The following is a 27,573-nucleotide window of genomic DNA, read 5'->3' on the forward strand; positions in this document are numbered from 1 at the left end:
ATAGGGCTGTACTTAAGACACTGCATCTCAGTGCTAGAGGAGTCACTACAGACACCCTGGTTCAATTCCACGTTGTATCACAACCGGATGTGATTGGGAGTCCCATTGGGCTGTGCACAATTGGCCCACCATCACCGGGTTTGGCCGGTGTAGGCCGTCATTGTAAATAAGAATTTGTTCTTAACTGACTTGCCTAGTTAAAAGTAAAAAATTGTATCCAAGTGTGTGCTCATTGGGGTTGTGTGTGGTGAATGTTACCTGTGCACTAGCAGACTGTTGGTTGGTGGCAGACTGGGATGAGGCTGCTGATTGGACAGTGGCAACAGCTGCAGTTGGGGTGAAGATGAGCTGGGAGAACAACAAAAAATATTGGCACTAAGACTGCTCCAAATCAGGACCAGCTAAGCCCTCAGATAAAGTTGGTGTTATCCCACTGAGCTATTGAGCCCAAAAAATAACAGTAACAAAGCTCTTTCAGCTGAATCTTGCCATCCATGAATTACATGGCTAAGGCATTTTCTTCCCTGGTAGCAATTTGATTTTGAACAAGGGCTGCCATGTGCAGCCTTGCACTGTGTTATTCTGATCTAAGATGGATTGCAACTCAAGGATGCTTGATGGTTTCAGAGAGGAAAGAGTTGTCAACAACAACAAAAACATTACTATCCATTATGGCTCCTGTCCAAAAAATCATACGAGGAACTTCAGTATATCTGCCAGTAAAAACATAACTGAAACTCAAGTTTTGAGTCTTGTTTTCCTAAATTACCCTCTGCTGTGGCACATATCTATACCCTGGCCACATGAAGGAAATCATCATATTAAATCATATGGAAAACATAGAGTACTCTATTCTAGTCAAGTCCATCCTATTCAACTATTGCTGTACATATTCTATTTTTTCCTACGTATTCTTCAGATATACTATACAGTTGAAGTCGGAAGTTTACATACAGCCAGACTACCATACACTTAGGTTGGAGTCATTAAAACACATTTTTCAACCACTCCACAAATTTCTTGTTAACAAACTATCATTTTGGCAAGTCAGTTAGGACATCTACTTTGTGCATGACACAAGTAATTTTTCCAACAATTGTTTACAGACAGATTATTTCACTTATAATTCACTGTATCACAACTCCAGTGGGTCAGAAGTTTACATACACTAAGTTGACTGTGCCTTTAAACAGCTTGGAAAATTCCAGAAAATGATGTCATGGCTTTAGAAGCTTCCGATAGGCTAATTGACATCATTTGAGTGAATTGGAAGTGTACATGTGGATGTATTTCAAGGCCTACCTTCAAACTCAGTGCCTCTTTGCTTGACATCATGGAAAAATCTAAAGAAATCAGCCAAGACCTCAGAAAAGAAATGTAGACCTCCACAAGTCTGGTTCATCCGCAAGTATAAAAACCATGGGACCACGCAGCCGTCATACCGCTTAGGAAGGAGACACGTTCTGTCTCCTAGAGATTAACGTACTCTGGTGTAAAAAGTGCAAATCAATCACAGAACAACAGCAAAGGACCTTGTGAAGATGCTGGAGGAATAAGGTACAAAAGTATCTATATCCACAGTAAAACGAGTCCTATATCGACATAACCTGAAAGGCCGCTCAGCAGGAACAAGCCACTAGTCCAAAACCACCATAAAAAAGCCAGACTACGGTTTGCAACTGCACATGGGGACAAAGATCGTTTTTGGAGAAATGTCCTCTGGTCTGATGAAACTGTTTGGCCATAATGACCATCATTATGTTTGTAGGAAAAAGGGGGAGGCTTGCAAGCCTAAGAACACCATCCCAACCGTGAAGCACAGGGGTGGCATCATCATGTTGTGGGGGGTGCTTTGCTGCAGGAGGGACTGGTGCACTTCACAAAATAGATGGCATCATGAGGAAAGAAAATTATGTGGATATATTGAAGCAACATCTCAAGACGTCAGTCAGGAAGTTATAGCTTGGTTGCAAATGGGTCTTCCAAATGGACAATGACCCCAAGCATACTTCCAAAGTTGTGGCAAAATGGCTTAAAGCTTACAAAGTCAAGGTATTGGAGTGGCCATCACAAAGCCCTGACCTCAATCCTTTAGACAATTTGTGGGCAGAACTGAAAAAGCTTGTGCGAGCAAGGAGGCCTACAAACCTAACTGAGTAACACCAGCTCTGTCAGGAGGAATGGGCCAAAATTCACCCAATTTATTGTGGGAAGGTTGTGGAAGGCTACTCGAAACATTTGACCCAAGTTAAACAATTTTAAAGCAATGCTACCAAATACTAATTTAGTGTATGTAAACTTCTGACCCACTGGGAATGTGATGAAAGAAAAAAAAGCTGAAATAAATAATTCTCTCTACTATTATTCTGAAATTTCACGTTCTTAAAATAAAGTGGTGATCCTAACTGACCTGAGACAGGGAATTTTTGCTAGGATTAATTGTCAGGAATTGTGAAAAGCTGAGTTTAAATGTATTTGGCTAAGGTGTATGTAAACTTCCGACTTCAACTGTATATTCTATCCACGTATTGTCCATAATGTCTATACAGTGCATTCGGAATGTATTCATACCCCTTGACTTTTTCCACATTTTGTTACGTTACAGCCATCGAAGGAGAAGGGCCTTGGTCAGGGAGACTGCCCTTGGAGTTTGCCAAAAGGCACCTAAAGGACTCACAGACCATGAGAAACAAGATTCTTTGGTCTGATAAAAACCAAGTTGCTCTTTGGCCTAAATGCCAAGCCTCACGTCTGGAGTAAACCTGCACCATCCCTACACTGAAGCATGGTAGTGGCGGCATCATGCTGTGGGGATGTTTTTCAGTGGCAGGGACTGGGAGACTAGTCAGGATTGAGGGGGAGATGAACGGAGCAAAGTACATAGAAATCTTGATGAAAACCTGCTCCAGAATGCTCAAGACCTCAGACTGGGGCGAAGGTTTACCTTCCAATAGGACAACGACTCTAAGCACACAGCCAAGACAACGCAGGAGTGGCTTCGGGGCAAGTCTCTGAATGTCCTCGAGTGGCCCAGCTGGAGCCCGGACTTAAGCCTGATCGAACATCTCTGGAGAGACCTGAAAATCGCTGTGTAGTGACGCTCCCCATCCAACCTGACAGATCTTGAGAGGATCTGCAGAGAAGAATGGGAGCAACTCCCCAAATACAAGTGTGACAAGCTTATAGCATCATACCCAAGAATACTCAAGGTTGTAATCGATGCCATACGTGCTTCAACAAAGTACTGAGTAAAGGTTCTGAATACTTATGTAAATGTCATATCTCGTTTTTTTATTTGTAATACATTTACAAAAATAAAAATAAAAAACTGTATTTTCTTTGTCATTATGGGGCATTGTTTGTAGATTGATTAGGAAATGATTTAATCCATTTTAGAATAAGGCTGTATTTAATCATTAATAAATACAAATAATATATATATTTATTTATACTCCGGACTCCAACATTGCTCGTCCTAATATTTATATATTTCTTAATTCCATTATTTTACTTTTATATTTGTGTGTTCTGGTATCCCGGCAGGTCTACCCTGGGGGTTGGTGATAGCGGGGAGGTACGTGCTGGGACATTGGCCCCCTCTGTTGGGAGTACCCAGGCTGGGCACCCCAACGCTGATGGCACCAATTCGGTGTAATTAGGGGAAAGTGCCAACCAGCCATAAAGGCCACATAAATGGAGCACCAGGGCACACCGTGGGAGAGAAAAAGTGAGAGGCCAGGAGTGAGCCTACAGAGGGGAATGAAGCTCCCGGAGGCACGGAGCCTAAATGAGAAGAAGGACCGAGCCGACCTTAAGTTATTTTGTTGTTACGTTTATTTAGTTTCCTAGTAAAGTTGTGTTTTCTGACTAGAACCTCCCTGTCTCTGTGTCCATCTCTGTGCGCTCAACCCAACACCCCACGGTTTACCAAAGTGTATCGTTGTGTATTGTTAGATATTACTGCTAGGAACAAAAGCATTTCGCTACACCTTCAATAACATCAGCTAAACGTGTATGCGATCATTACAATTAGATTTGAGTAGATTGAGCAAAACGTTCCTTTACTATTCAGATGAAGAGGCCCATCTAGTTGTGTGGAGAGGAGATGACTATAGACCATTCAATCAGCGGTGAAATAGGTATGACAAATGTGTGCGTGCGTGCCATTCTCTTACCATCTGAGCCCGCAGATACATCTGAGCTTGGCTGGCGGTGAGGACGAGGCTGGAGGCGTTGCCTAGGAGCACAGCCTGCTGGGGGATACAGGAGGGAGTGGAGCTAACACTCTGGACTCTGTTGATTATCTGGGCCGCTGCTGGAGGTGTGGCCGGGTTTACCTGGGAGAGGGGTGTACTGTAATGACCATAACTTGTAGAAGAACTAACACAATTCCAATCATATCTGTTAACATGTTTATTTTACGAAAGTTCTGTAAGGTTGCCCTCATGCCCTAGATATAATCAAGTCATAAAGGCGCAAACGATACAAAGATGCAGGAACAGGCATGCTGACATGGACATGTAGCACACCCAAAAATAATCTAGGTCACAAGGACACAAGCAGACAGAAACAGGGACAGTCATTAAAATCAGTGGACTAGCTACAGACAGACAGCTTTATTAAAACAGTTCCACTCACAGTGGTCTGTGTGGTACATGTCTGGTGAGAGGAGGTCCAATTCTGGTTGGAGCTCTGTCTTCCTGTCACTATGGTAGCCTGGGAAATGAAGGAAATGAAGAAAGGTACCAATATCAAAACTAACAATCAATAATTTGTGCCAACTTGCAGGTAGCCTAGTGGTTGGGGCTAGGCCACTCCAGGACCTTAATGTGCTTCTTCTTGAGCCACTCCTTTGTTGCCTTGGCCATGTGTTTTGGGTCATTGTCATGCTGGAATACCCATCCACGACCCATTTTCAATGCCCTGGCTGAGGGAAGGAGGTTCTCACCCAAGATTTGACGGTACATGGCCCCGTCCATCGTCCCTTTCATGCGGTGAAGTTGTCCTGTCCCCTTAGCAGAAAAACACCCCCAAAGCATAATGTTTCCACCTCCATGTTTGACGGTGGAGATGGTGTTCTTGTGGTCATAGGCAGCATTCCTCCTCCTCCAAACACAGCGAGTTGAGTTGATGTCAAAGAGCTCCATTTTGGTCTCATCTGACCACAACACTTTCCCCAGTTGTCCTCTGAGTCATTCAGATGTTCATTGGCAAACTTCAGATGGGCCTGTATATGTATTCTTGAGCAGGGGGACCTTGCGGGCGCTGCAGGATTTCAGTCCTTCACGGCGTAGTGTGTTACCAATTGTTTTCTTGGTGACTATGGTCCCAGCTTCCTTGAGATCATTGACAAGATCCTCCCGTGTAGTTCTGGGCTGATTCCTCACCGTTCTCATGCTCATTGCAACTCCACGAGGTGAGATCTTGCATGGAGCCCCAGGCCGAGGGATATTGACAGTTCTTTTGTGTTTCTTCCATTTGCGAATAATCGCACCAACTGTTGTCACCTTCTCACCAAGCTGCTTGGCCATGGTCTTGTAGCCCATTCCAGCCTTGTGTAGGTCTACAATCTTGTCCCTGACATCCTTGGAGAGCTCTTTGGTCTTGGCCATGGTGGAGAGTTTGGAATCTGATTGATTGATTGCGTCTGTGGACAGGTGTCTTTTTTACAGGTAACAAGCTGTGGTTAGGAGCACTCCCTTTAAGAGTGTGCTCCTAATCTCAGCTCGTTACCTGTATAAAAGACACCTAGGAGCCAGAAATCTTTCTGATTGAGAGGGGGTCAAATACTTATTTCCCTCAATAAAATGTAAATCAATTTATAACATTTTTGACATGTTTTTCTGGATATTTTTGTTGTTATTCTGTCTCTCACTGTTCAAATAAACCTACCATTAAAATGATATACTGATCCTTTCTTTGTCAGTGAGCAAACGTACAAAATCAGCAGGGGATCAAATACTTTTTTCCCTCACCGTATTTCCACACTATGAGGTTGGAATAATACTGTGAAATTGTGAAAATGAGGATAATGCCCTTTTAGTGGAAGAGCTGTTTGAATAGTTTTGGTGGGATGGAGTTTTAGCCTGCCTGGTGACATAGTTAACAGACCAATAAGAAAGATAGTGTTCAGTTGAAAATTGAAAATAATAATAAAAAATAATCACAGTAAGGTGAGGTTACCCAGAAATGATTTGATATTAAGATTATTTTTTTTAATTGACCTTTAACTATTAACCATTCCTACTGAGATACACACTCAATTCAACGTCAATTCAACGTCACGCTATTGAGGTCCATGTCTATGGCACTGTAATTTCTCACAGACTTCTAAACAAAAGTGGATACCCTGAACCCCAGGATAGAGAGACTGAAACATAAGTCAGGACATGGACTCCATTCACCCGTAATCATGGTAGCATCCATATTAATTTAGAAGTGTTTAGAAACATATATTCTTATTTACATTAACAGTGACTCCAAAATGACAAAATACATTATTTACTATTCATTTCTATTGGGCACAAAATTATCTAAAACAATCAAAACAAACTGCAAATGTATCCAACAAGTTTGTAGACACAAGCTTGATGTAATCACTGTCATTTCAAAACGATTCACCCGAAATGGATGAATATATACAAATATATGATAGTCTGCAGTTTAACCTCATAGTCATTGTCTCATTTCAAATCCAAAGTGCTGGAGCACAGAGCCAAAACAACAACACAAAATGTCACTGTCCAAATACTTTTGGACCTCACTGTATATGAGGTATGTCGTGTGCTGTGGTTCCCTTGGCACTGGTATATGCCTTGCAGTCTCCCGGGTACACAGACATTCATCACTGTCAGAGCTCAGGAAGCCTGGGGGCATTCTCAGAGAGAGAGAGAGACAGAGAGAGGCACAGAGGGCTCTCCATCAATCCACACATTAGCCCACAGGAAGCAGCTCCCATCGCAGGTAAACATGGAGGGAAGGAAGGCAGAGTGTGGAAGTCTTTTCGACAGTCTATCAGCTAGCTAGTCAATAGAACCCATGCCTTGTTTTGAAATGTTGATTAAAACAATAAATGCAAAAAAAAGACATGTAACTGTAACACCATTTGTTTTTGAATGGGTTTGTTTGGTTCAATGGCCTATTATTAAGGTAATGAATATGCATTTTTAATAATACTGTTGCTTTTGATCCAACTTGCAATGAACACACCCATCCAGAATGTGTGGCCCACGTGAGAACCATCACTTTTCAATGTCTCGTCTATCTCGTGGAGCACTGAACGACACGATACTAAAGAGAGCAAATCAGATTATGCATGTGTAATCCATGGCTGTCCAGGAGGATTTGAAAGATGGACGTAAAGAAATCAGTTGAGTTGAGATCAATACTTATCAACCTATGTCCTGTATGTCCAGGGATCATATGGTCCAGGTCAGGGGTTCCCAACCTTTTTTCACATTTGAAAAATGTCACAATTTTATATTATTGTTTATTGAGATAGCCTATATTAAATACAACACCAGCTTGAGTTTGTTTAGTTTGTGGGACCTATGATTTTTTTTTTTTAAGTTAATTTCCTGCACTTCTACATAGTTTAACAAGATGCATGACATATTTTAGGTAGGCTATTTAATAATAGTAATAATAATAATGCATAAGGAAAATAGTCTAGACCCGATTTCCCCAAATGTTATTCTGTTACCAGATATGTTTTATTATGATAATTTATATGAACCCTCAATTTAATAATACATATTCTCTTTTACCGAATGTGATTCAATCAATTGTTAGCGACAGAGTCACATATTGTATAAGATTACCTCCCAAGCAAAGTCCAATTTATTTGACTCCTCTACTTTAGAAGGTCGTGCCTCAGCATCTGAATGTCATAGAGACAAACCAAAGATATTCCCATGTGCATCAGAGTCGGTTCTTCCTCTGACATTTTACAGCCGAAAGCACAGGTTTATGCGTCGTTTAGATCGGTATAAAGAATCGCAAACTGTAAAAAAGAAGAAACAGTTTCTTTCGCCACTCAAATCAAGGAAGGTCCCCCCCTAGGTTGTGAATCCCTGGTCCAGGTCAAAGGTCGATGAACACACTGACACACACAGCATCCTATAGAAGAGAAATCACCAGTGTGCATGACTTTGGAGACATGGTTAATGTATGTCTATGATAAAGAGGCAGTCTTTGGGCACCAGGACAGCAGTGTGTATTACAAGGCCAACCTTAGCAGAAAGCTGGGTCGAGACGATCAAGATCTGCTTTGGTGAGATTGACCACATCTCAGTTACACAGTATATCAGTCAATATGCTGTATTTCATTTCATTTAACCAGGATAGTTCTATCAGTAACACTTTGAATTGTCATCTTCATCATATGGTTCATATGGCTCAGTTACCATGCTGTTTGCAACATCAGAGTTTAGGCTTTTATTGCTGCATGGGACAAACATATTGGTGACTATAAAAAAGTGCAATCTGGAATTTCCTTGTCCCCTGTGGCCACAAACAATCAATGCTCCAATAGACACACAAACACATCACTCACACACCACTCACACACCACTTACATGGACCTGTTGCACACCGGCTAGCCTCTGGAGCTGAGCGTTGCTCAGCTGCTGCTGCTGCTGCTGCTGCTGCTGCTGCTGCTGCTGTTGGAGGGCTGCTGTCTGAAGCATGAGGTGCTGCTGCTGGGCTGCATACATCTGCTGCAGGTACTGGGCTGCCGTGCTGGGTTGTCTGTGGAGCGCCTGTTGGATCACCTTCACAGAGAGAGGGAGAGAGAGATGAAAGATGGAAAGGTGAGAGAGTGAGAGAGTGAGAGAGTGAGAGAGTGAGAGAGTGAGAGATAGATAGATAGATAGATAGATAGATAGATAGATAGATAGATAGATAGATAGATAGATAGATAGATAGATAGATAGATAGATAGATAGATAGATAGATAGATAGATAGATAGATAGATAGATAGATAGATAGATAGATAGATAGATAGATAGATAGATAGATAGATAGATAGATAGATAGATAGATAGTAATGTGAGAGAGAGAGAGAGACACACACACACAGAGATAGATATTAGAGATAAGGGATCACCAGAGCCTGTTGGATCACCTGCACAGAGAGAGAGAGGGAGAGATGAAAGATGGAGAGGAGAGAGAGCGAGAGAGAGGCATATATATATACACCTCAGAAAGCATATTGCCCAAATTCCCCCCCTAAAGGCACCCATCCATTTCTGTGGTTCCATGGTGGCCCCAGAAAGTCTGGAGGACAGAGGGCCAGTGTCTGACAGCAGTACTCAGCACCCCCCCTCCCCCGTCACCCAGACCTCATCTGTCAGAGAGGCCTGACAGCCAAGCCACATTCCCCAGCAGACCCCCTCCTAGGCCCCCCTGACCTCCAGAGGACCAGCCCTACTCCATCACTGCCTGCCTGCCTCCACACTCCTCACTGGCCGGGACCCTGTTTACACCAGACCAAGACCATGCAACTGAAAAAACATGCAAACTTGCCATCTTCATGGTAGCACTTTATACTACGGTACAGACTTGGCATTTTCTAAGATTGTACACAGTAGAATGGTAATTACATTGTAATGAACTATCAATTACTTGTTTCTTTATGATTAATTAAAACAAGCATCAATGAGATATGCTGTAATCAGATGAAACTCATTACGTACCACACTTTCGAGATCTTTAAAAAAAAATACTTCAGTAAACTCTGAAACAAACCTTGATCAAATAGCAGGGGATTGCCCCTTTCTCTTCATAGAGTTAGATAAGATGAGACCCTCTCTTTTTCTTTAGAACCGACTTTGCATCACTTGCAATAGAAGTTCCACCTATAGGGCTGTGAGATCCTCAGACAGAATCCTCCCCAACCTGGAATCACCAGCCAAGCACCGGGCTAGCCACACAAGAGAGAAGTTCTGCCTTTGGGAGCCAATAGCTGCTCTCCCTCAGCCTAACTGGCCCCTCCCACATATCATGGGGAGCCCTCATTAACCAGTGACATCATTGCATCTCAGGTTGACTGAGAGTCTATGTGGAGTTGCACAGCAGATGAGAGAGAGAGAGAGAGAGAGAGAGAGAGAGAGAGAGAGAGAGAGAGAGAGAGAGAGAGAGAGAGAGAGAGAGGTTGACCAATGACCTGTGACCTAGATTCTCAGTGCTCAATATGATAGTCAGGATCACAGAGTCTTCAATCAGGTAGGCACTTTTGTCTCTAACTGGTGGGACTGCTGTGGGTGGTATTTGAAACATCATTAATGCTGATACCTTTATGCACATTCAAATCAAATCAAATGTTATTGGTCACATACACATTTATATATACTTTGAATGCCGGTACATCACCACTTGCATTGACGTGTCCGATGAGCAGTGACAAGTATGTGTTTCTGGAGGAAAAACACATACCATATTCTGGTATGAAAATAATTCAATGTAAGTATCATCAGTGAGACAATCTCTGAACACTCAACCTGGACTCACAACCGATAGCATTAGTCTTAAACTGGCCACTAGATGGCGGTAAAGATCTGGCAAATTCTGCTTGTTCTGCACTACTGAGCAGGGTTGGAGATCAAATCCATTTCAAATCCATTTCATAACACCTTACAAACTCCAACTCCTATTACAACAGTATTGCTTTCTGAAGACATATGCTGCTTTACATGTGTGAAAAGTCACTTTATTGCACTATATTGTTGTTGTTGTGATGCAACAAAACATCCAAATTCATAAGTGGATTATGTTGCAATGGTGAAAACAACAGCATTAGCAACACCAACATCAACAGCAACAGCAACAACCGAAGGGTTCAACTAACCCCATGCCACCACACTGGACACACTTTTGAGATACCGTATACAAACATTGCTGCTACTGTACCTGAGCAGTCTGTCTACCTGGGGTCCCAGCGTAGACAGAGATGTGGGGCAGGGTTGGCCTCCCAGTGCTGCTAGTAGTGACCAGGCTGGTGGTGACACTGGGAGTCGTACTGATGCTGGCGGCTGCCGGGCCCTGGGCCTCATTCTGCATGTCGCCCTCCGCCTCCACTTCCCACAATCCACGGTGACTGCTTAGTCGTATACTCCTCTAACTGATAGAGAGAGAGCGAGAGAAAGAGTGAGAGAGAGAGAGAGGTGGGGGAGTGGAGAGATTTATCTTTAATTTAAAAATAAGTTGCAATTCTGGTGTAATATTGCACTCAGAGCTAGTGGACATGTGTCTCATAAAACACATAAAACACAAGCAGAGTGTTGATAACATGGTCACTCTCTCCCCCCTCAGCCATGACTCCTTAGCCCCAATCTGGCAGGCCACTCTGAGAGGTGATAGGGAAACGACTCGAGTTACAGACAAATTTGCTCGTTATTGAGTCACTTGGAGAAACCCAATCAAAATTAATCACAGGCCTTAAACCACATTGCTCTCTCTCGATGGGTTTTGTTTTCAGATGATTGATTTTCAGAACATTCATGCCTAGCCTACTGGTCAATCAGTTCACAGTCGTCTGGACACTTTCCTACGTGCAGTGCAGGTCAATCATATTTCCGTCTCCTTTTCATATCGAACAAATGCAACTGGTAGCCTGTTGATACAGACTTTAAATAGGCTATGGTTTCAGTATGATATGTTGGATAAAATAATAACGACAGACACAAAAGTCAAGATCAATAGCCTTGTCGAAGAATTGTACAAGTCCCTACATACGGGGTCCGGGGAACAGCCCAGCTAGTCGATTACCTATCAACTAGACTCCATAACATCCTCCTTTTCAATAGAAAGTGCAAACATAATGGCACAACATTAAATTCTTAACAGTCAAGTCATAACAATTGAAAAAGCATTACATTTTCTTTTTACTTCAGTTGTCATCTTAAAAAATATACAAACAGAGGACAAGTTAACACAGTCCCTTTCTTACAGAGTAAGCCTGTCCGGTGGCTTACACAGCCGACCCAGCCGTGAGTAAGTATGGGCTTTTACAGGGGTACGAGGGCCACGAGCTGGATAGCTTGGTGGGGTAGAAGCCTCACCTTCAGTTGGCTCATGTCTCAATTCTGCACCCCTTGCCCTTTGGCCTGGACTGTGATACAGCTCATCGAGGTGAGTGTATGACGTATTCTGGTCTGTTGTCTGCTCTGCTATGCACCAATCCACCCGATTGCGACGATAGAGGGAGCCACCAACATCCACCAGGTAAGAAGATGGTGCAACTCTCTGTAGGCACGAGCCCAGCCTCCAAAGTCCTGTGTGGTCTCCCGGCAGCGGTTTCATCCTTATTGTTTTCCCCACCTCCAGCTCTGGTAGGTCTCGACAAGTCCGGTCGTAGAAACACTTAGCGAGCTGCTTTCTGTGGTGCTGTTGTGGCGCAGTTCTGTGGCCATGACGCAGAGCTCAAGTAGCTTGTTAGCAACGGGGATGGTAGTCCTCAGACGTCTGGACAGAAGGCGTTGCGCTGGGCTGCTGTCCATGTTTTCGGTGGGTGTGTTCCTCCACTGTAAGATGGCTTTCCAGGGGTTGTTGCTGTCACACAAGGCCCTGTGTAACAGGTTTTTTGCAATCTTGAAAGCTGACTCTGCTTTGCCATTTGCCTTTGGGTCTTGGAGAGGAGGTCACGTGGTCAAACTTCCATTCTGAGGTGAAACGCTTGAACTGTGCATTGAATTGTGGGTCATTGTCCGTGATGACCTGGCCTTGCATTGCAAACTGCACCTTGCAGCGCTTTATGACCGTCTCTGCAGACAAATAAGGGAGCAGTTCAATTTCCCAAAAGTCAGAGTAGTGTTCAACAATGAGAAGATAGTCCTTTTGTCTGTGGCAGAATAAGTCCATGCTGACGATTTGCCAGGCCCTTTTGGGCAATTCGTACGACATCATGGTTTCCTTTTGCTATTCATGAGCGTACTCGTTGCATGTAGTACAGCTGCTGATAAAGTATTTTATTTCTGCTTGCATGTTTGGCCAGTATAATGTTTCACATGCCTGGCGGTAGCATGTGTCACCTTCAACGTGGCTGGAGTCTATGCGAGTAAGGATCTCTGGACGTAGTGATTTGGGAATAATGACCTTCTGACCTCTGAACAAGATGCCATTTTGCACGCTGATGTCATCTCGAAAGATCTAGTATTCTCTCACTGTGAAAGGTGTCCTCTTTCAGGTACAACCAACCTGTGAGAACCGTGGACTTCAGTGACTGTAGGTGTTCGTCCTTGTCTGTGTGTTGCATGATCTGGGCTAGGCGGTGATCTGTGACATTTAAGTAGTCTGCCTGATTGATCTGTTGAACATCTTGTTGTTCCTGCTGTAGCGAACAGATGGCATGCCGCTGATAGGCAGTGCCTCTGCCTGTGCATTGTGCTGTTGCCCTGCTCAGTGTGTCACTGATGTACATATCTGGTCCTGGCTTGTAGACAACCTTCAGGCTGTAGTTTTGCAGAGTTAGGAGCATGCTTTGAAGCCTCTTGGGCACGTTGAGGAGAGGTTTACTGAATATGGCAATAAGTGGTTTGTGGTCAGTATCAGCGGTGACCAGCTCTCGACCATATAAGTAGTGATGTAAGCGCTGGCAAGAGAAGACAATGCTGAGGCACTCTTTCTCAATTTGTGCATAGTTTTGGGGGTTTTGGGGGTGAGCGCTCTCGAGGCAAACGCAATGGGCTGGCCTTCCTGCATAAGGCAGCATCCAAGTCCACTTTGGCTGGAGTCGCTCTGGATTGTGACAATCTTCGTGACGTCGTAGTAGCGCAACATCCACTGGCATGGATGAAGTCAGAGATTTCATCTCCTGCACTGAGGCCTAGTGTTTGGGTAGCCAGTGCTATGGTGTGTCTTTGACCAGAAACCGGTGCAGAGGCTCACAGACTGCTGATAGGCGTGGCATGAACTTTGCAAGATAGTTTGCAAAGCCGATGAGACGCTGCACTCCTTTTGCGTCAGACGGGTTTGGCATATCGAGGATCACTCTGACTTTGTCTGGGTCCGGCTTCAGAATGTGGCCATGGAAGTTGACGTCTTTCACCTTGAACTGACGCATCTTCAGGCCAAGGCGCAGCTTAACTGATCAGCAGCGCTCCATCAGTGCCAGGAGCTTCAAATCATGGTCGTGTTCTGCTTCTTTCTCTGTGTCACCACAGCCTACGATCAGGACATCCTCAGCAATGGGTTCAATGCCCTTGAGCCCAGCCAGTAACTCGTGCTGCTTGCGTTGGTATACCTCAGTCACCACTGACACACCAAATCAGAGCTTGAGCCAGCTATTATGACCTCAGAGTGTCCAGGTAGTCATGAAGCTGCTTTCTTCGTCCAGCTTGCATTGAAGAAATGCATCTTGTGGTGAAAATCCTAGCCTTGGAAAACTTGTAGAGGACATCCTCCAGTGTCGGCATGATGTAGTGGGAGCGCTTCAGTGCTTGGTTCAGATGCTTTGGGTCGATACAGACCCTCAGCTTCTCTGGCTTTTTCACTAAGACCATATTGTCAGTTGATTCAGTCACAGATGTCATGTGGCCATTGGCCTCATACTTGTCCAGCAGGGCTTTCACAGCCACTTTCATTGCAATGTGCTCATTGCGAGGAGCACACTGGACTGGAGTGATGCTCTCATCCAATTCAAAGTGTACCTCCCCAGGTACTGATTCAATGGGCCCATTGAATACATTGTCATATCTGCTGATATCAGGGGTCCATGCTGGACATGCACCACGATGTGCAGATAATTTGGTACGGTGAATTGCATCAGTCCCAGGCGCTCGCATGTAGAGCCTGAGAGGAGAGGATGTTGACTGGTTTTCACGATCTCAAACTCCAGCTTGTGTTTGTGTCCCCAAATAACACATTCGGTTTCAAAGATGCCCATAGAGCCCATTAGCTCTCCTGAATACAGCTTTAGGCTAGTATTGCTGGGCAAGAGATGTGTGTCAGGTGCCAGATTGATTTTGTCTTTGTAACTCATTACGTTGCACATAGCACCGGAAACCAGTTGACATTGTTGCAGCTTGTTGTGTAATCGTAGTGTCACTGTCACGACTTCCGCCGAAGTCGGCTCCTCTCCTTGTTCAGGCGGCGTTCGGCGGTCAACGTCACCGGCTTTCTAGCCATCGTCGCTCCATTTTTCATTGTTCCATTTGTTTTATCTTGTTCCCTGCACACCTGGTTTACATTCCCAATCACACTGCATGTATTTATTCCTCTGTTCCCCCCATGTCTTTGTGTGAAATTGTTTCGTGTTACGTGTTTGAGGTTACGCGCCAGGCTGGTGTTTATGATCCGTGTTATTGCACGTAGTATGTTTATTTTGATATCATTAGCTTTTGTGACTGTGTTTTGCGCTCTGCACTTTTGCTATTGTGGCTGGAGGTTTTGATGCAGTTGCGTCCATCTGCTGTTTTCTCCTGCCTCAATAAAGTGTGCGCCTGTTCACAACTCTCTGCTCTCCTGCACCTGACTTCGCTACCAGTACGCACCCAACACCTTGACAGTCACAAACAATTTCTTGTTCTTGAGTGTACAGCACCAATGGATTCATGCATGGAAATGTCACTTTCACTGTTCTGAACACTGAGTGACATCATTAACACAGTGAATTTTGCCCTCCCTCACCCTTCTTTCGCTTTTGAGACACACTTTTGCAAAGTGATTATTAGTTCCACAAACTCTGCATGGTTTTCCGTAGACAGGGCAGTGCTCTATGCCTTGTGCGTGTACATTTCCACAGTATTTGCATGCTATGGGGCTGTCTGTGTTCACCATTTGTGGTGAATTATTCTGCCTCGATTGGTTTTGTCTGAATGTCTGCCTGGCAACAGCGTGAACAGTATCAGCGTCAGTAGGTGGGGTTTCGATTTCCATTGCTCTCATTTTCATGTCAGTTACTTCGGCAGTGCGGCACATTTCAATGGCAGTTACTAATGTTAAGCCTCTCTCTCTTAGTAGACGGTGGCGCGTGTCCTCATTTGCAATTCCCAGTACTATTTTGTCACAAATCAGTTAATCTTTCAATCCCCCATATTCACAAGTAGCGGATCTTTCCCTGAAATGGCTTACAAAGTTGTGTACTGCGTCCCCCTCTTCCTGTTTGCAGCTTTCAAAAACGAACCGTTCGGAAATGACGTTCTTGGCGGGTTCGAAATAATTCTCCAATGAATCCAGTATGGCCTATGCATCACTCTGTTGTCGTGCTGTGAGGGTGAGATTGTGCCGGTAGATATGCCTGCATTCACTGCCCATTAAGCTCCTCAGAGTTGCCGCGTGGACCTCGTTGGGTTTCTCACGTATACTGGTCGCAAGCGCATAGTCCTCGAATCCGTCCCTGAAGTTGTCCCAATTAGTAATCCAGTCCCCTGTGAGAACCATGGAATTTGGTGGCGGAATGTTTGCTGCCATAGCGATGGAATAGGAGATCTCTTTGCCTTCAGCCATCGAGGTAGGTAGTGATGCTAGCTAGCCAGCTAACAACGAGGTGATCAGTGGTGTGACTAAAGTTAGCAGTCTGTTCACATATGGAATGTAACTGCACCTACAGTGCCTTGCAAAATTATTCATCCCCCTTGGCGTTTTTCCTATTTTGTTGCATTACAACCTGTAATTTAAATAGATTTTTATTTGAATTTCATGTAATGGACATACACAAAATAGTCCAAATTGGTGAAGTGAAATGAAAAAAATAACTTGTTTCAATTTTTTAAATAAAAAATGGAAAAGTGGTGCGTGCATATGTATTCCCCCCCTTTGCTATGAAGCCCCTAAATAAGATCTGGAGCAACCAATTACCTTCAGAAGTCACATAATTAGTTAAATAAAGTCCACCTGTGTGCAATCTAAGTGTCACATGATCTCAGTATATATAAACCTGTTCTGAAAGGCCCCCGAGTCTGGTACACCACTAAGCAAGCGTCACCACTAAGCAAGCGACAATATGAAGACCAAGGAGCTCTCCAAACAGGTCAGGGACAAAGTTGTGGAGAAGTACAGATCAGGGTTGGGTTATAAAAAAATATCAGAAACTTTAAACATCCCACGGAGCACCATTAAATCCGTTATTAAAAAATGGAAAGAATATGGCACCACAACAAACCTCCCAAAAGAGAGTGTCACCCACCAAAACTCACGGACCAGGCAAGGAGGTCATTAATCAGAGAGGCAACAAAGAGACCAAAGATAACCCTGAAGGAGCTGCAAAGCTCCACAGCGGAGATTATATCTTTCCATAGGACCACAGAGCTGGGCTTTATGGAAGAGTGGCCAGAAAAAAGCCATTGCTTAAAGAAAAAAATAAGCTAACACGTTTGGTGTTCGCCAAAAGGCATGTGGGAGACTCCCCAAATATATGGAAGAATGTACTCTGGTCAGATGAGACTAAAATTTTGCTTTTTGTCCATCAAGGAAAATGCTATGACTGGTGCAAACACAACACCTCTTATCACCCCGAGAACACTATCCCCAGAGCGAAGCATGGTGGTTGCAGCATCATGCGGTGGAGATGTTTTTCATCGGCAGGGACTGGGAAACTGGTCAGAATTGAAGGAATGATGGATGGCGCTAAATACAGGAAAATTCTTGAGGGAAACCTGTTTCAGTCTTCCAGAGATTTGAGACTGGGATGCGGGTTCACCTTCCAGCAGGACAATGACCCTAAGCATACTGCTAAAGCAACACTTGAGTGGTTTAAGGGGAAACATTTAAATGTCTTGGAATGGCATAGTCAAAGCCCAGATCCCAATCCAATTGAGAATCTGTGGTATGACTTCAATACTGCTGTACACCAGCAGAACCCATCCAACTTGAAGGAACTGGAGCAGTTTGCCTTGAAGAATGGGAAAAAATCCCAGTGGCTAGATGTGCCAAGCTTATAGAGACATACCCCAAGAGACTTGCAGCTGTAATTTCTGCAAAAGTTGGCTCTACAAAGTATTGACTTTGGGGAGGGTGAATAGTTATGCACAATCAAGTTTTCTGTTTTTTTTTGTCTTATTTCTTGTTTGTTTCACAAGAAAAAATATTTTGCATCTTCAAAGTGGTAGGCATGTTGTGTAAATCAAATGATACAACCCCCCCAAAAGGCAATGTTAATTCCAGGTTGTAAGGCAACAAACTAGGAAAAATGCCAAGGGGGTGAATACTTTCGCAAGCCACTATATACTGTACATAGCTACAAAAATAACAAACGTGGTTTTCAAGACACTTCTGATACCATGTTTCAGTATGATATATTGGATAAAAGAATAAAGACAGACACAAATGTCAAGTTTAATAGCCTTGTTGAAGCATTGTACAAGAACCCTACATACGGGGTCCGAAGAACAGCCCACCTAGTCGATTACCTTTCAACTAGACTCCGTAACAGCTATTGGTGCCAATCTCTATAGCCTAATATTCCTCCAATCAATGGAAAGATTTACTGTGCTGCCGACAAACAGCGGTGCATAACCTGTAATTATTTGCCTATCCTAAAAAACTCATCATGATGTGCTGAAAATTAATACCAAAAAACTGTGCTGAAAATGAATGAATCTGCACAGCCCCTGCTAAAGACAATGGAAAAGATGGTGGCGCTGAGGAAGGAGCCTGTCTTGCCTAGGCCTAGTTTTATTATATTGATAATTATATTCAATGGAACAAATTGAAAGAAAATGTATTATTACAAGGTTGAAGTAACTTTTCTTTATATGTGCACGTTTTAATTAATGAATTAATGTATTAGTAGGCTTATGGATTACATTTTTCAAGTTATTCGTACAACCCTATTTTATTAATTAAATAAAGGCAATGAATGCAGCTCATTTAAAAATATATATTTTATACAATATTCTGCTCATAAGAACGAATTTATATACAATCATCTGCCTGGGCATACAGTAAGTGAACCAAGAGATATAAGAGCCTTCACGAGTTTCCCCAGGAGCCACTAGCCAACCGTTGTTCCCGACGCATTCGCGGACAAAAGAGCTTCTGCTGCAGCCTTCACTGTAAAATATAACGCGTTGCGGCGGTACTTCGGCCTACTGGAACTTAACCCTGGGACTCCTGGTGCTTCCATTATGGAAACACACTTCAAAGAACACCACCCTCCTCCTCCTCTCTCACTGGAGCTTCCAGGGGGGGGTTTGGCAGGGAGGGGGCTGGCAGAGGGTTAATTGAAGCTAGAGGGTGAGGGGAGTTAGGGAGTAAGCCTCATAAAGTTCCAGTTCAATTCTGAACTTCTGGTGGAAGAACAGCTACACCAACATCTCTACACCAACTGCAGTTTCTACACCATACGGCTGACAAATGGGAGTGTGACAAAGACATCCACATGCCATGGCGTGTCACACACACACACACACACACACACACACACACACACACACACACACACACACACACACACACACACACACACACACACACACACACACACACACACACACTCAGACAAAGCAAACCTATTCCATCCAATTTTGTGCATGACGTACGGCACCTACAAACACACTGGTCCACCCATTGAATCCATGGACATGAATTAGTGAAATAAACGTAGAGTACGTCTAATGGACCCTCCATTAATGCAGACGTCTCCCAATGACAATGCAACATGGCGTTCTGTTTCCCCTCACACCAGAAAGAGAGAGAGAATGAGTGAGCAGGTGAAGGGTGCCATTGCTGACACCAGTGGTGTAAATAACTTAGGTAAAAATACTATACTTTAATGTACTAGTTAAGTCGTTTTTTGGGGAGGGTATGTGTACTTTACTTTATTATTTATATTTTTGACAACATTGACTTCACTACATTCCTTAACAAAATAAGTAACTCTTTACTGCATACATTTCCCCTGGCATCCAAAAGTACTCTACATTTTGAATGCTTAGCAGGACAGGAAAATGATCCAATTCACACAATTATCAAGAGAACATCCCTGGTCATCCCTACTGCCTCTGATCTGGCGGACTCACTAAATGATGTAAATGATGTCTGAGCGTTGGAGTGTGCCCATGGCTTTCTGGTTTACTTAATATAAGGAATTTGAAATTATTTGTACTTTTTCTTTTGATAATTAAGTATATTTTAGCAGTTATATTTCCTTTTGATACTTAGTATATTTAGTATATTTAATACTCAACTAGTATTTTACTGGGTAACGTTCACTTTTATTTGATTCATTTTCTATTAAGGTATCTTAATTTTACTCAAGTATGACAATTAGGTACTTTTCCACCACTGGCTGACACCTCAGCTCCTGTCTCTATCTCAGCATGGTGGAGTGTCAAAAGGTGTGGTCTGCTCCTCCCAGCAATAACAGACACACAGCACAGGCAAACATCATTCATACAGCCTACATTTCAAATGTGGTATCTTATCACACACAAACACAATTCTGGGGTGCTGGCCCTCACTTGATGGGCCAACAATGGATCCCTGTGGTACCCCACGTGTAATAAAGTCAAGTACGTCTTGATGAACTGTAATAAGTGTATTGTTAAAAAGGAAACCATGAATCATGATGCCCATGTGGTGTGGTGTGTGGTGTGGGCTGAGGGGGAGGGCTTGTAAACTACGGACAAAGCTAACTCTTACCTCACTGCCCCCAGCAAGAGCTTTGACTGGCTTTATGATGTGCCCTCCCCAGGGTAGCTTATACCATACAGTGACTGCCTTCTGTCTGGCTACAGTGGAAATACCCAAACTACGCTGTACTCTGCAGTCAGTCAATGTACATCCGAAGCTTGGCCCACTACCGACACCAGCACTTCTCTCATTTATATACTGTAAGTGGTGAAAATTATGACAATGATGACATCAGAAGAAATTGATTACATTTCAACCTCCAAAATGGTGGGCGGGGGACAACTCCTTTTTAGGGGGAACCAGAGTATTTCCAATTTATAAACACCATACCTGTGACTTCAATCTGAACTGAACACTACTGCTGGTATATGTATTTTTGGGGAGTAAACCTTACAACCCTTGTTTAGGGTAGCCCTTATAAAGAGATTCTGAATTCTATCAGTGGATGTGTTGTGTGAGGGGAAAAAACTCTCTCTTAGTGGCCAGGACCACTGGGCAGGCAGGCAGGGGGAGATTATTGGCCCTCATTTCCTTAAGACCCCCCCAATAAACCTGCCTGCTTTGTCTGCCAGAGGAGGGCCTTTTGTGTGAGACAAGGCAGAGTGATATACAGCCTGTGTTGTCATGGTTTCATTGATTGTAGAGCAATGTAGAGAGAGAGCGGCTTAGTGATGGTGTTGAGGATGCGAATGCAGCACCTCGTGCTGTGGCTAATGTGAAGGAGGAAGACTGTGAGTGATGGTGATAGTCATTCTCATCTGAAGTGCTCCTCCCTCCACTTTCTGAGGGTCATAGCTCATAAACATTCAGTCACAACACATGTATTAATATAAAGGATTCATTTAGACAAAGGTATTCAACTGTTGTGATCAGAAAGCAAAAAAATTAAGGATAAAAGTTGGAACTACTGCACCTGGATGTAGCAAATGTACAAGAGCAAAATTGAAATGTGCAAAATAATATTGATTGCATCGATTTTCCTAGGCTCATTTGCATAAAAATGTGCTGCTACTCAAGGTAAGGAAGAGGTAGTGTTTGTGTGCTGTTGAGGGGAAAATGAGAGGAATTCAGATGGATGCACTCAAATCCACATTGCTGCCCAAAACCGCCACATGCTATAACATAAACTCAGCAAAAAAAGAAACATTCCTTTTTCAGGACCCTGTCTTTCAAAGATAATTCATAAAAATCCAAATAACTTCACAGATCTTCATTGTAAAGGGTTTAAACACTGTTTCCCATGCTTGTTCAATGAACCATAAACAATTAATGAACATGCACCTGTGGAACAGTCATTAAGACACTAACAGCCTACAGACGGTAGGCAATTAAGGTTACCGTTATGGACATTTAGGACACTAAAGAGGCCTTTCTACTGGCTCTGAAAAACACCAAAAGAAAGATGCCCAGGGTCCCTGCTCATCTGCGTAAACGTGCCTTAGGCATGCTGCAAGGAGGCATAAGGACTGCAGATGTGGCCAGGGCAATAAATTGCAATGTCCGTACTGTGAGATGACTAACACAGCACTACAGGGAGACAGGACGGACAGCTGTTCGTCCTCGCAGTGGCAGACCACGTGTAACAACACCTGCACAGGATCGGTACATCCGAACATCACACCTGCAGGACAGGTACAGGATGGAAACAACAACTGCCCGAGTTACACCAGGAACGCACAATCCCTCCATCAGTGGTCAGACTGTTCGCAATAAACTGAGAGAGGCTGGACTGAGGGCTTGTAGGCCTGTTGTAAGGCAGGTCCTCACCAGACATCACCGGCAACAACGTCGCCTATGGGCACAAACCCACCATTGCTGGACCAGACAGGACAGGCAAAAAGTACTCTTCATTGACAAGTCGTGGTTTTGTCTCACCAGGGGTGAATTTGCGTTTACCATTGAAGGAATGAGCGTTACACTGAGGCTTGTACTCTGGAGCGGGATCGATTTGGAGGTGCAGGGTCCGTCATGATCTGGGGCGGTGTGTCACAGCATCATCGGACTGAGCTTGTTGTCATTGTAGGCAATCTCAATGCTGTGCGTTACAGGGAAGACATCCTCCTCCCTCATGTGGTACCCTTCCTGCAGGCTCATCCTGACATGACCCTCTAGCATGAAAATGCCATCAGCCATACTGCTCGTTCTGTGCGTGATTTCCTGCAAGACAGGAATGTCAGTGTTCTTCCATGGTCAGCGAAGAGCCCAGGTCTCAATCCCATTGAGCACGTCTGGGACCTGTTGGATCGGAGAATGAGGGCTAGGGCCATTTCCCCCAGAAATGTCTGGGATCTTGCAGGTGCCTTGGTGGAAGAGGGGGGTAACATCTCACAGCAAGAACTGGCAAATCTGGTGCAGTCCATGAGGAGGAGATGCACTGCAGTACTTAATGCAGCTGGTGGCCACACCAGATACTGACTGTTTCTTTTGATTTTCACCCCCCCTTTGTTCAGGGACAAATTATTCAATTTCTGTTAGTCACATGTCTGTGGAACTTGTTCAGTTTATGTCTCAGTTGTTGAATCTTGTTATGTTCATACAAATAAACGGAGTTTATGTGCACCATGCCTCCTGCAGGTGTGTGTGTTTCTGCTTGCCTACAGTCCAAAGAGATGCAGGACAGATGAGAGACTAACTTCAATCAGATGTGCGTGTGCCTGCTCCCAAGTTTGGAAACTAGGGAGCTTTACTGGGAACACATGGAGGGAGGGAGTGAATGAGAGGGAGAGAGAAAGAGAGAGAGAAAACATAGAGACCAGAGGAGGCTGGTGGGAGGAGTTATAGGAGACGGGCTCATTTTGGTTCCATATGTTTGATGTGTTTGATACCGTTCCATTTATTCCATTCCAGCAATCACAATGAGTCTGCCATCAGCCTCCTCTGATAATGACCCTTACAAAATAGCACGCCAAATTTGCAGTTTCATAAGTGAATTAGCTGTTCTCACATGTTGAGCTTAAATTTGACATGACAAAAAACAAATTTTCACATGTGCACATGTTCAATTCACATGTTAACACCACCTTTTCACATGTGAGAATAACATGTTTTCACCTCACATGTGAATTTCAGTTTCACATATGAAATTTGAAAATCGAATATGCAGTTTCACATGAAATTTTCACGTGAACGTTTTTCACATATGAAACTGCAACTTAGATTTTAACACGTGATTGTTTTTCACATGTGAACTTGCACTTTTAGATGTGAAAGTGGAAATCTAATTTGCAGTTTCACATGTAAGAAAACTCCAGATGTGAAAATCTCACTTTCAGTTATGGAATTGAAAGTTATGGCAAGTTCACATGTAGGGTTGAAATAATGTTATTCTCCTCACATGTGAAACGATGGTGGTAACATATTGCAGTAGCAATGTTTCCACTGGTGGAATTAGGTTGACCACATTGAAAAAGCCGAAATGCGGGACATTCTCGGAACAGTGGACAGAATACATTTTTGGGGCCAGGTTAATAGATCACATTCAAATGGTGACATCGTTGTGCTGTATGAAGGTCACTGCCTGTTAAAGGGGCAATCCTTACTTGCTGCGTCCATTTTTGGACTTATAAATGAATGATATGTACCCATTGATTCTTGAAGAATATAACAAATAAATGACTCATGAGCTTAATTCAGCTGTCATACCTCATCAAAACCCAAAATATAAGCTTGTTTTACTCCAATGTTTATAAGCAAAGTAAATGTAAATATCCACTGTACAGCCTAAAAACATGGTAAAACTATCATTTGGATATCATGGATGGTCAGTCCTTGCATCCATAGCGTAGTCTATGGATTTGAGAAAGGTTGCATTTCTCCAGCCCCATCCCTCAGCTTTTTACTGTACTTTTGGCAGTTCAGTTAAGGATTGCTGCTTTAAACACCTTTAATTGAGTCATAGTGTTATTATCTGGTGCAATCCTCTAGTGAGTGAGTTACTTTTGTGCCGTTAATATCAAGCAAAACTTCTGAAGTCGAGAAAAAAATGTGTACTATTGCAAACATAAAATATGATATTGAAAGCAAAACATAAACCCTAAAGTATTGATAGCAAAACAAAATATTGTAAGGTAACAATTTCAATGAAATAAAACGCCTCCCTCTTTCCTGCAATTTTCCCTCTCTTTGGTTATATTACCCTGGCCTTTGCTTTCACTGCCTTTTTTTCCAGTTGCAAGTTTTGGCATTCATTCCAGCAACATAGCACCCTGCATCCCACTGCCGGTTTGCCTCTGAAGCTCAAAATTAACATGTGAAACTTCACACGTGTCCGAAAATCACGTGTGGTTTTTTTTTGTAAGGGGAGATATAGAGAGAAAACACAAACAGACCCCACAGAGCCCCAGGACAACAACACATTTAGATCCAACCAAATCATGAGAAAACAAAAATAGAATTACTTGACACATTGAAAATAATTAACAAAAAGGAGCAAACTAGAATGCTATTTGGCCCTAAACAGAGAGTACACAGTTGCAGAATACCTGACAACTGTGACTGACCCAAAATTAAGGATAGCTTTGACTATGTACAGACTCAGTGAGCATAGCACTGCTATTGAGAAAGGTCGCCGTAGGCAGACCTGGCTCTCAAGAGAAGACAGGCTATGTGCACACTGCCCAAACCGAGCTGCACATCCTAACCTCCTGCCAAATGTATGACCATATTATTTCCCTCAGATTACACAGACACACAAAGAATTCGAAAACGAATGCAATTTTGTTCAACTCCCATATTGATTGGATGAAATGCCACAGTGTGCAATCACAGCAGCAATATGTGTGACCTGTTGCCACAAGAAAACGGCAACCAGTGTAGACCAAACACCATTATAAATACAACCCATATTTATGTTTATTTCTTTTCCCTTTTCTACATCGTTACAACACTGTATATAGCCATAATATGACATTTGAAATGTCTCTATTCCTTTGGAACTTTTGTGAGTGTAATGTTACCTGTTTATTTTTTATTGTTTATTTCACTTTTGTTTATCATCTATTTCTCTTGCAATGTGAACATATGTTTCCCATGCTAATAAAGCCCTTTGAATTGAATTGAGGAGAGAGAGAGGAGGAGAGAGAGAGAGAGAGAGGAGGAAGAGAGAGAGAGAGAGAGAGAGAGAGAGAGAGAGAGAGAGAGAGAGAGAGAGAGAGAATAGGGACCAGCGGGACCAGAAGGAATAACACCTGGATGTGAGAAGGAGTCACTTTCATCTGCTCCCAGACCTCCAGACCCTCCAGGCCAGCTGCCTTGCCCAGAGGGGGAGAGGGGACAGGGCCATACCTCATCAGAGCCGAGGCACTCCAACCTGTCGACACTCACTTCCTAACGACACACTGAGTTACACTGAGTAACTGCTGCCTCGGCTGTCAGAAGCTCTCCCACAGATCTTTTATGATCAGTGTTCATACAGGTTATAGGTCTACAATTTCAATCTGGGTAAATGTAGTCTGTCTGTACTCAACGTCTACAGGCCTTCACTCACTGGTCTTTCAATGCAAACATCAAATGGTTCCGAAAGCATGCCTTTTTTTTTTTTTTTTTTTACATTACTCCGTGTGTATGTGTTGGGGGAGTGGCATGTGAGTTTGACATGATAGTAAAAGGAGATGCTTTAAGCTGTCATAAGACAGTCCTAACAGAAATGGCATGTGTTGATCCTCAACCAACTTGACAGTCTGTCTACTTTGGACCCATGAATAGAGAGCCCATTCGACAAGAATGCCATGATTTGAATCAAGTCAGTCCCTGATACACTTGACAAATGTAAATAAAAGTCTAAAATCTTTACAGAACTGTTCCAATACTGTCCAGGTCAGACTTAAGTGTCTGAATAGAGTGCTGAAGAGACTGCAGACGGCATGTTCCTTGAGAGGCACACAAACACACACACACACACACACACACACACACACACACACACACACACACACACACACACACACACACACACACACACACAAGCACGCACACTTACACCAACAACACTTGCAGAGAATCCACATGTACCAATTCACACACATGCACACATACACATGTGCAAACAGTAAATCATGCACACATGCTCCAACAACAAGCACACAACAGAGCCAGAGTAATAGTTACAGCAGCAGCAAGGCATGAAAAATTACTTTCAAAAAGACACAAAGCCACGCTTCCGTACCTTCAACACAGGCCTCCCTCCATGCTGTACAGGTTTCTTGTTTCTTTCCTGTTATACTACACCATATCTGGGTCTTGCTCTGCCAGCCTCAGAATAGACCAAGGGTAGAGGAGGAGCTGGAGGTGGGAAAAAATCCTGTATGAATTAGAATTCCAAAAGCAGTCATGTGATTCAAATGAACCAATGGTTAGCATCTATTACCCTGTGGGCTTCCCCCTTCCCCCTGGCCCTCCTCCCTTGTTGTCTTGTAGAATGGCGATGACACGGCTGTAGTACAGAATGCCTGTCATTGTCTCCATGGTAGCACAGAGAGATTTAACCCTTACTTGTGATGTTACTGCATCTCCCATAAAATTGGAGTTTGGTTATGGTGTGTGTGAGTGGGTCTGATATTGCTGTGCGTTCATAGAGTAACATGCAAGTGCATTACAATGTGTGTGTGTGTGTGTGTCTTGTGCGTGTGTGAGAGAGAGAGAGAGAGAGAGAGTCATTATAGGGGACTATATAGAACTTCTAAAGCTTGACGGCCTTGCGTTTATGGTCCATTTATGGTGCAATGAAAAGTAATCTATGATTGAAAACAGAGTGCTAATCACTCGAGTGCTCATTTTGAAACAACTAAAATATGAATGATTTGTTCTCGGCCTTGGGTAATAAAAGGTTCTGAAATGTAATTCAATCGGAGGACATCGAAGGCTACAAAGTGATTGTACGCGTAATTGTGTTAGACACACAGGTGCAGACAGCAATAGGGTAATTAGGCAGGTCAGGAAACGGCTGGGGGACTGAGGGAAGTGAGGCTGCTGTATTCTACCTGGGGGGGGGGGGGGGGGGGGGGGGG

At 43.4% G+C, this 27,573-nt stretch overlaps 1 protein-coding gene across 5 annotated transcripts in view; it reads right to left on the reverse strand.

The window, feature by feature from the left end:
• LOC106572235 (polyhomeotic-like protein 2) overlaps positions 1 to 26,834 on the reverse strand; it is a 44,936-nt gene extending 18,102 nt beyond the window's left edge. For 4 of the 5 annotated variants that reach the window (XM_014146248.3, XM_014146246.3, XM_014146245.3 and 1 more), the window contains exons 1-6: positions 26,733 to 26,834; positions 10,910 to 11,120; positions 8,577 to 8,771; positions 4,639 to 4,716; positions 4,176 to 4,337; positions 259 to 348 (exon numbers count right to left, since the gene is read on the reverse strand). In XM_014146248.3, the coding sequence (XP_014001723.3) occupies positions 259 to 348; positions 4,176 to 4,337; positions 4,639 to 4,716; positions 8,577 to 8,771; positions 10,910 to 11,059 (675 nt within the window). In that variant the 5' untranslated portion in view covers positions 11,060 to 11,120; positions 26,733 to 26,834. Of the gene's footprint in view, positions 1 to 258; positions 349 to 4,175; positions 4,338 to 4,638; positions 4,717 to 8,576; positions 8,772 to 9,748; positions 9,918 to 10,909; positions 11,121 to 26,732 lie in introns of those variants that run through there. The other variant, XM_014146249.3, reaches the window with a different exon arrangement.
• Between the last annotated feature and the right edge of the window lie 739 nt (positions 26,835 to 27,573).

Source organism: Salmo salar, chromosome 15 (genome assembly GCF_965601325.2).
Source record: "Salmo salar chromosome 15, fSalSal1, whole genome shotgun sequence".
Lineage (NCBI taxonomy): Eukaryota > Metazoa > Chordata > Actinopteri > Salmoniformes > Salmonidae > Salmo > Salmo salar.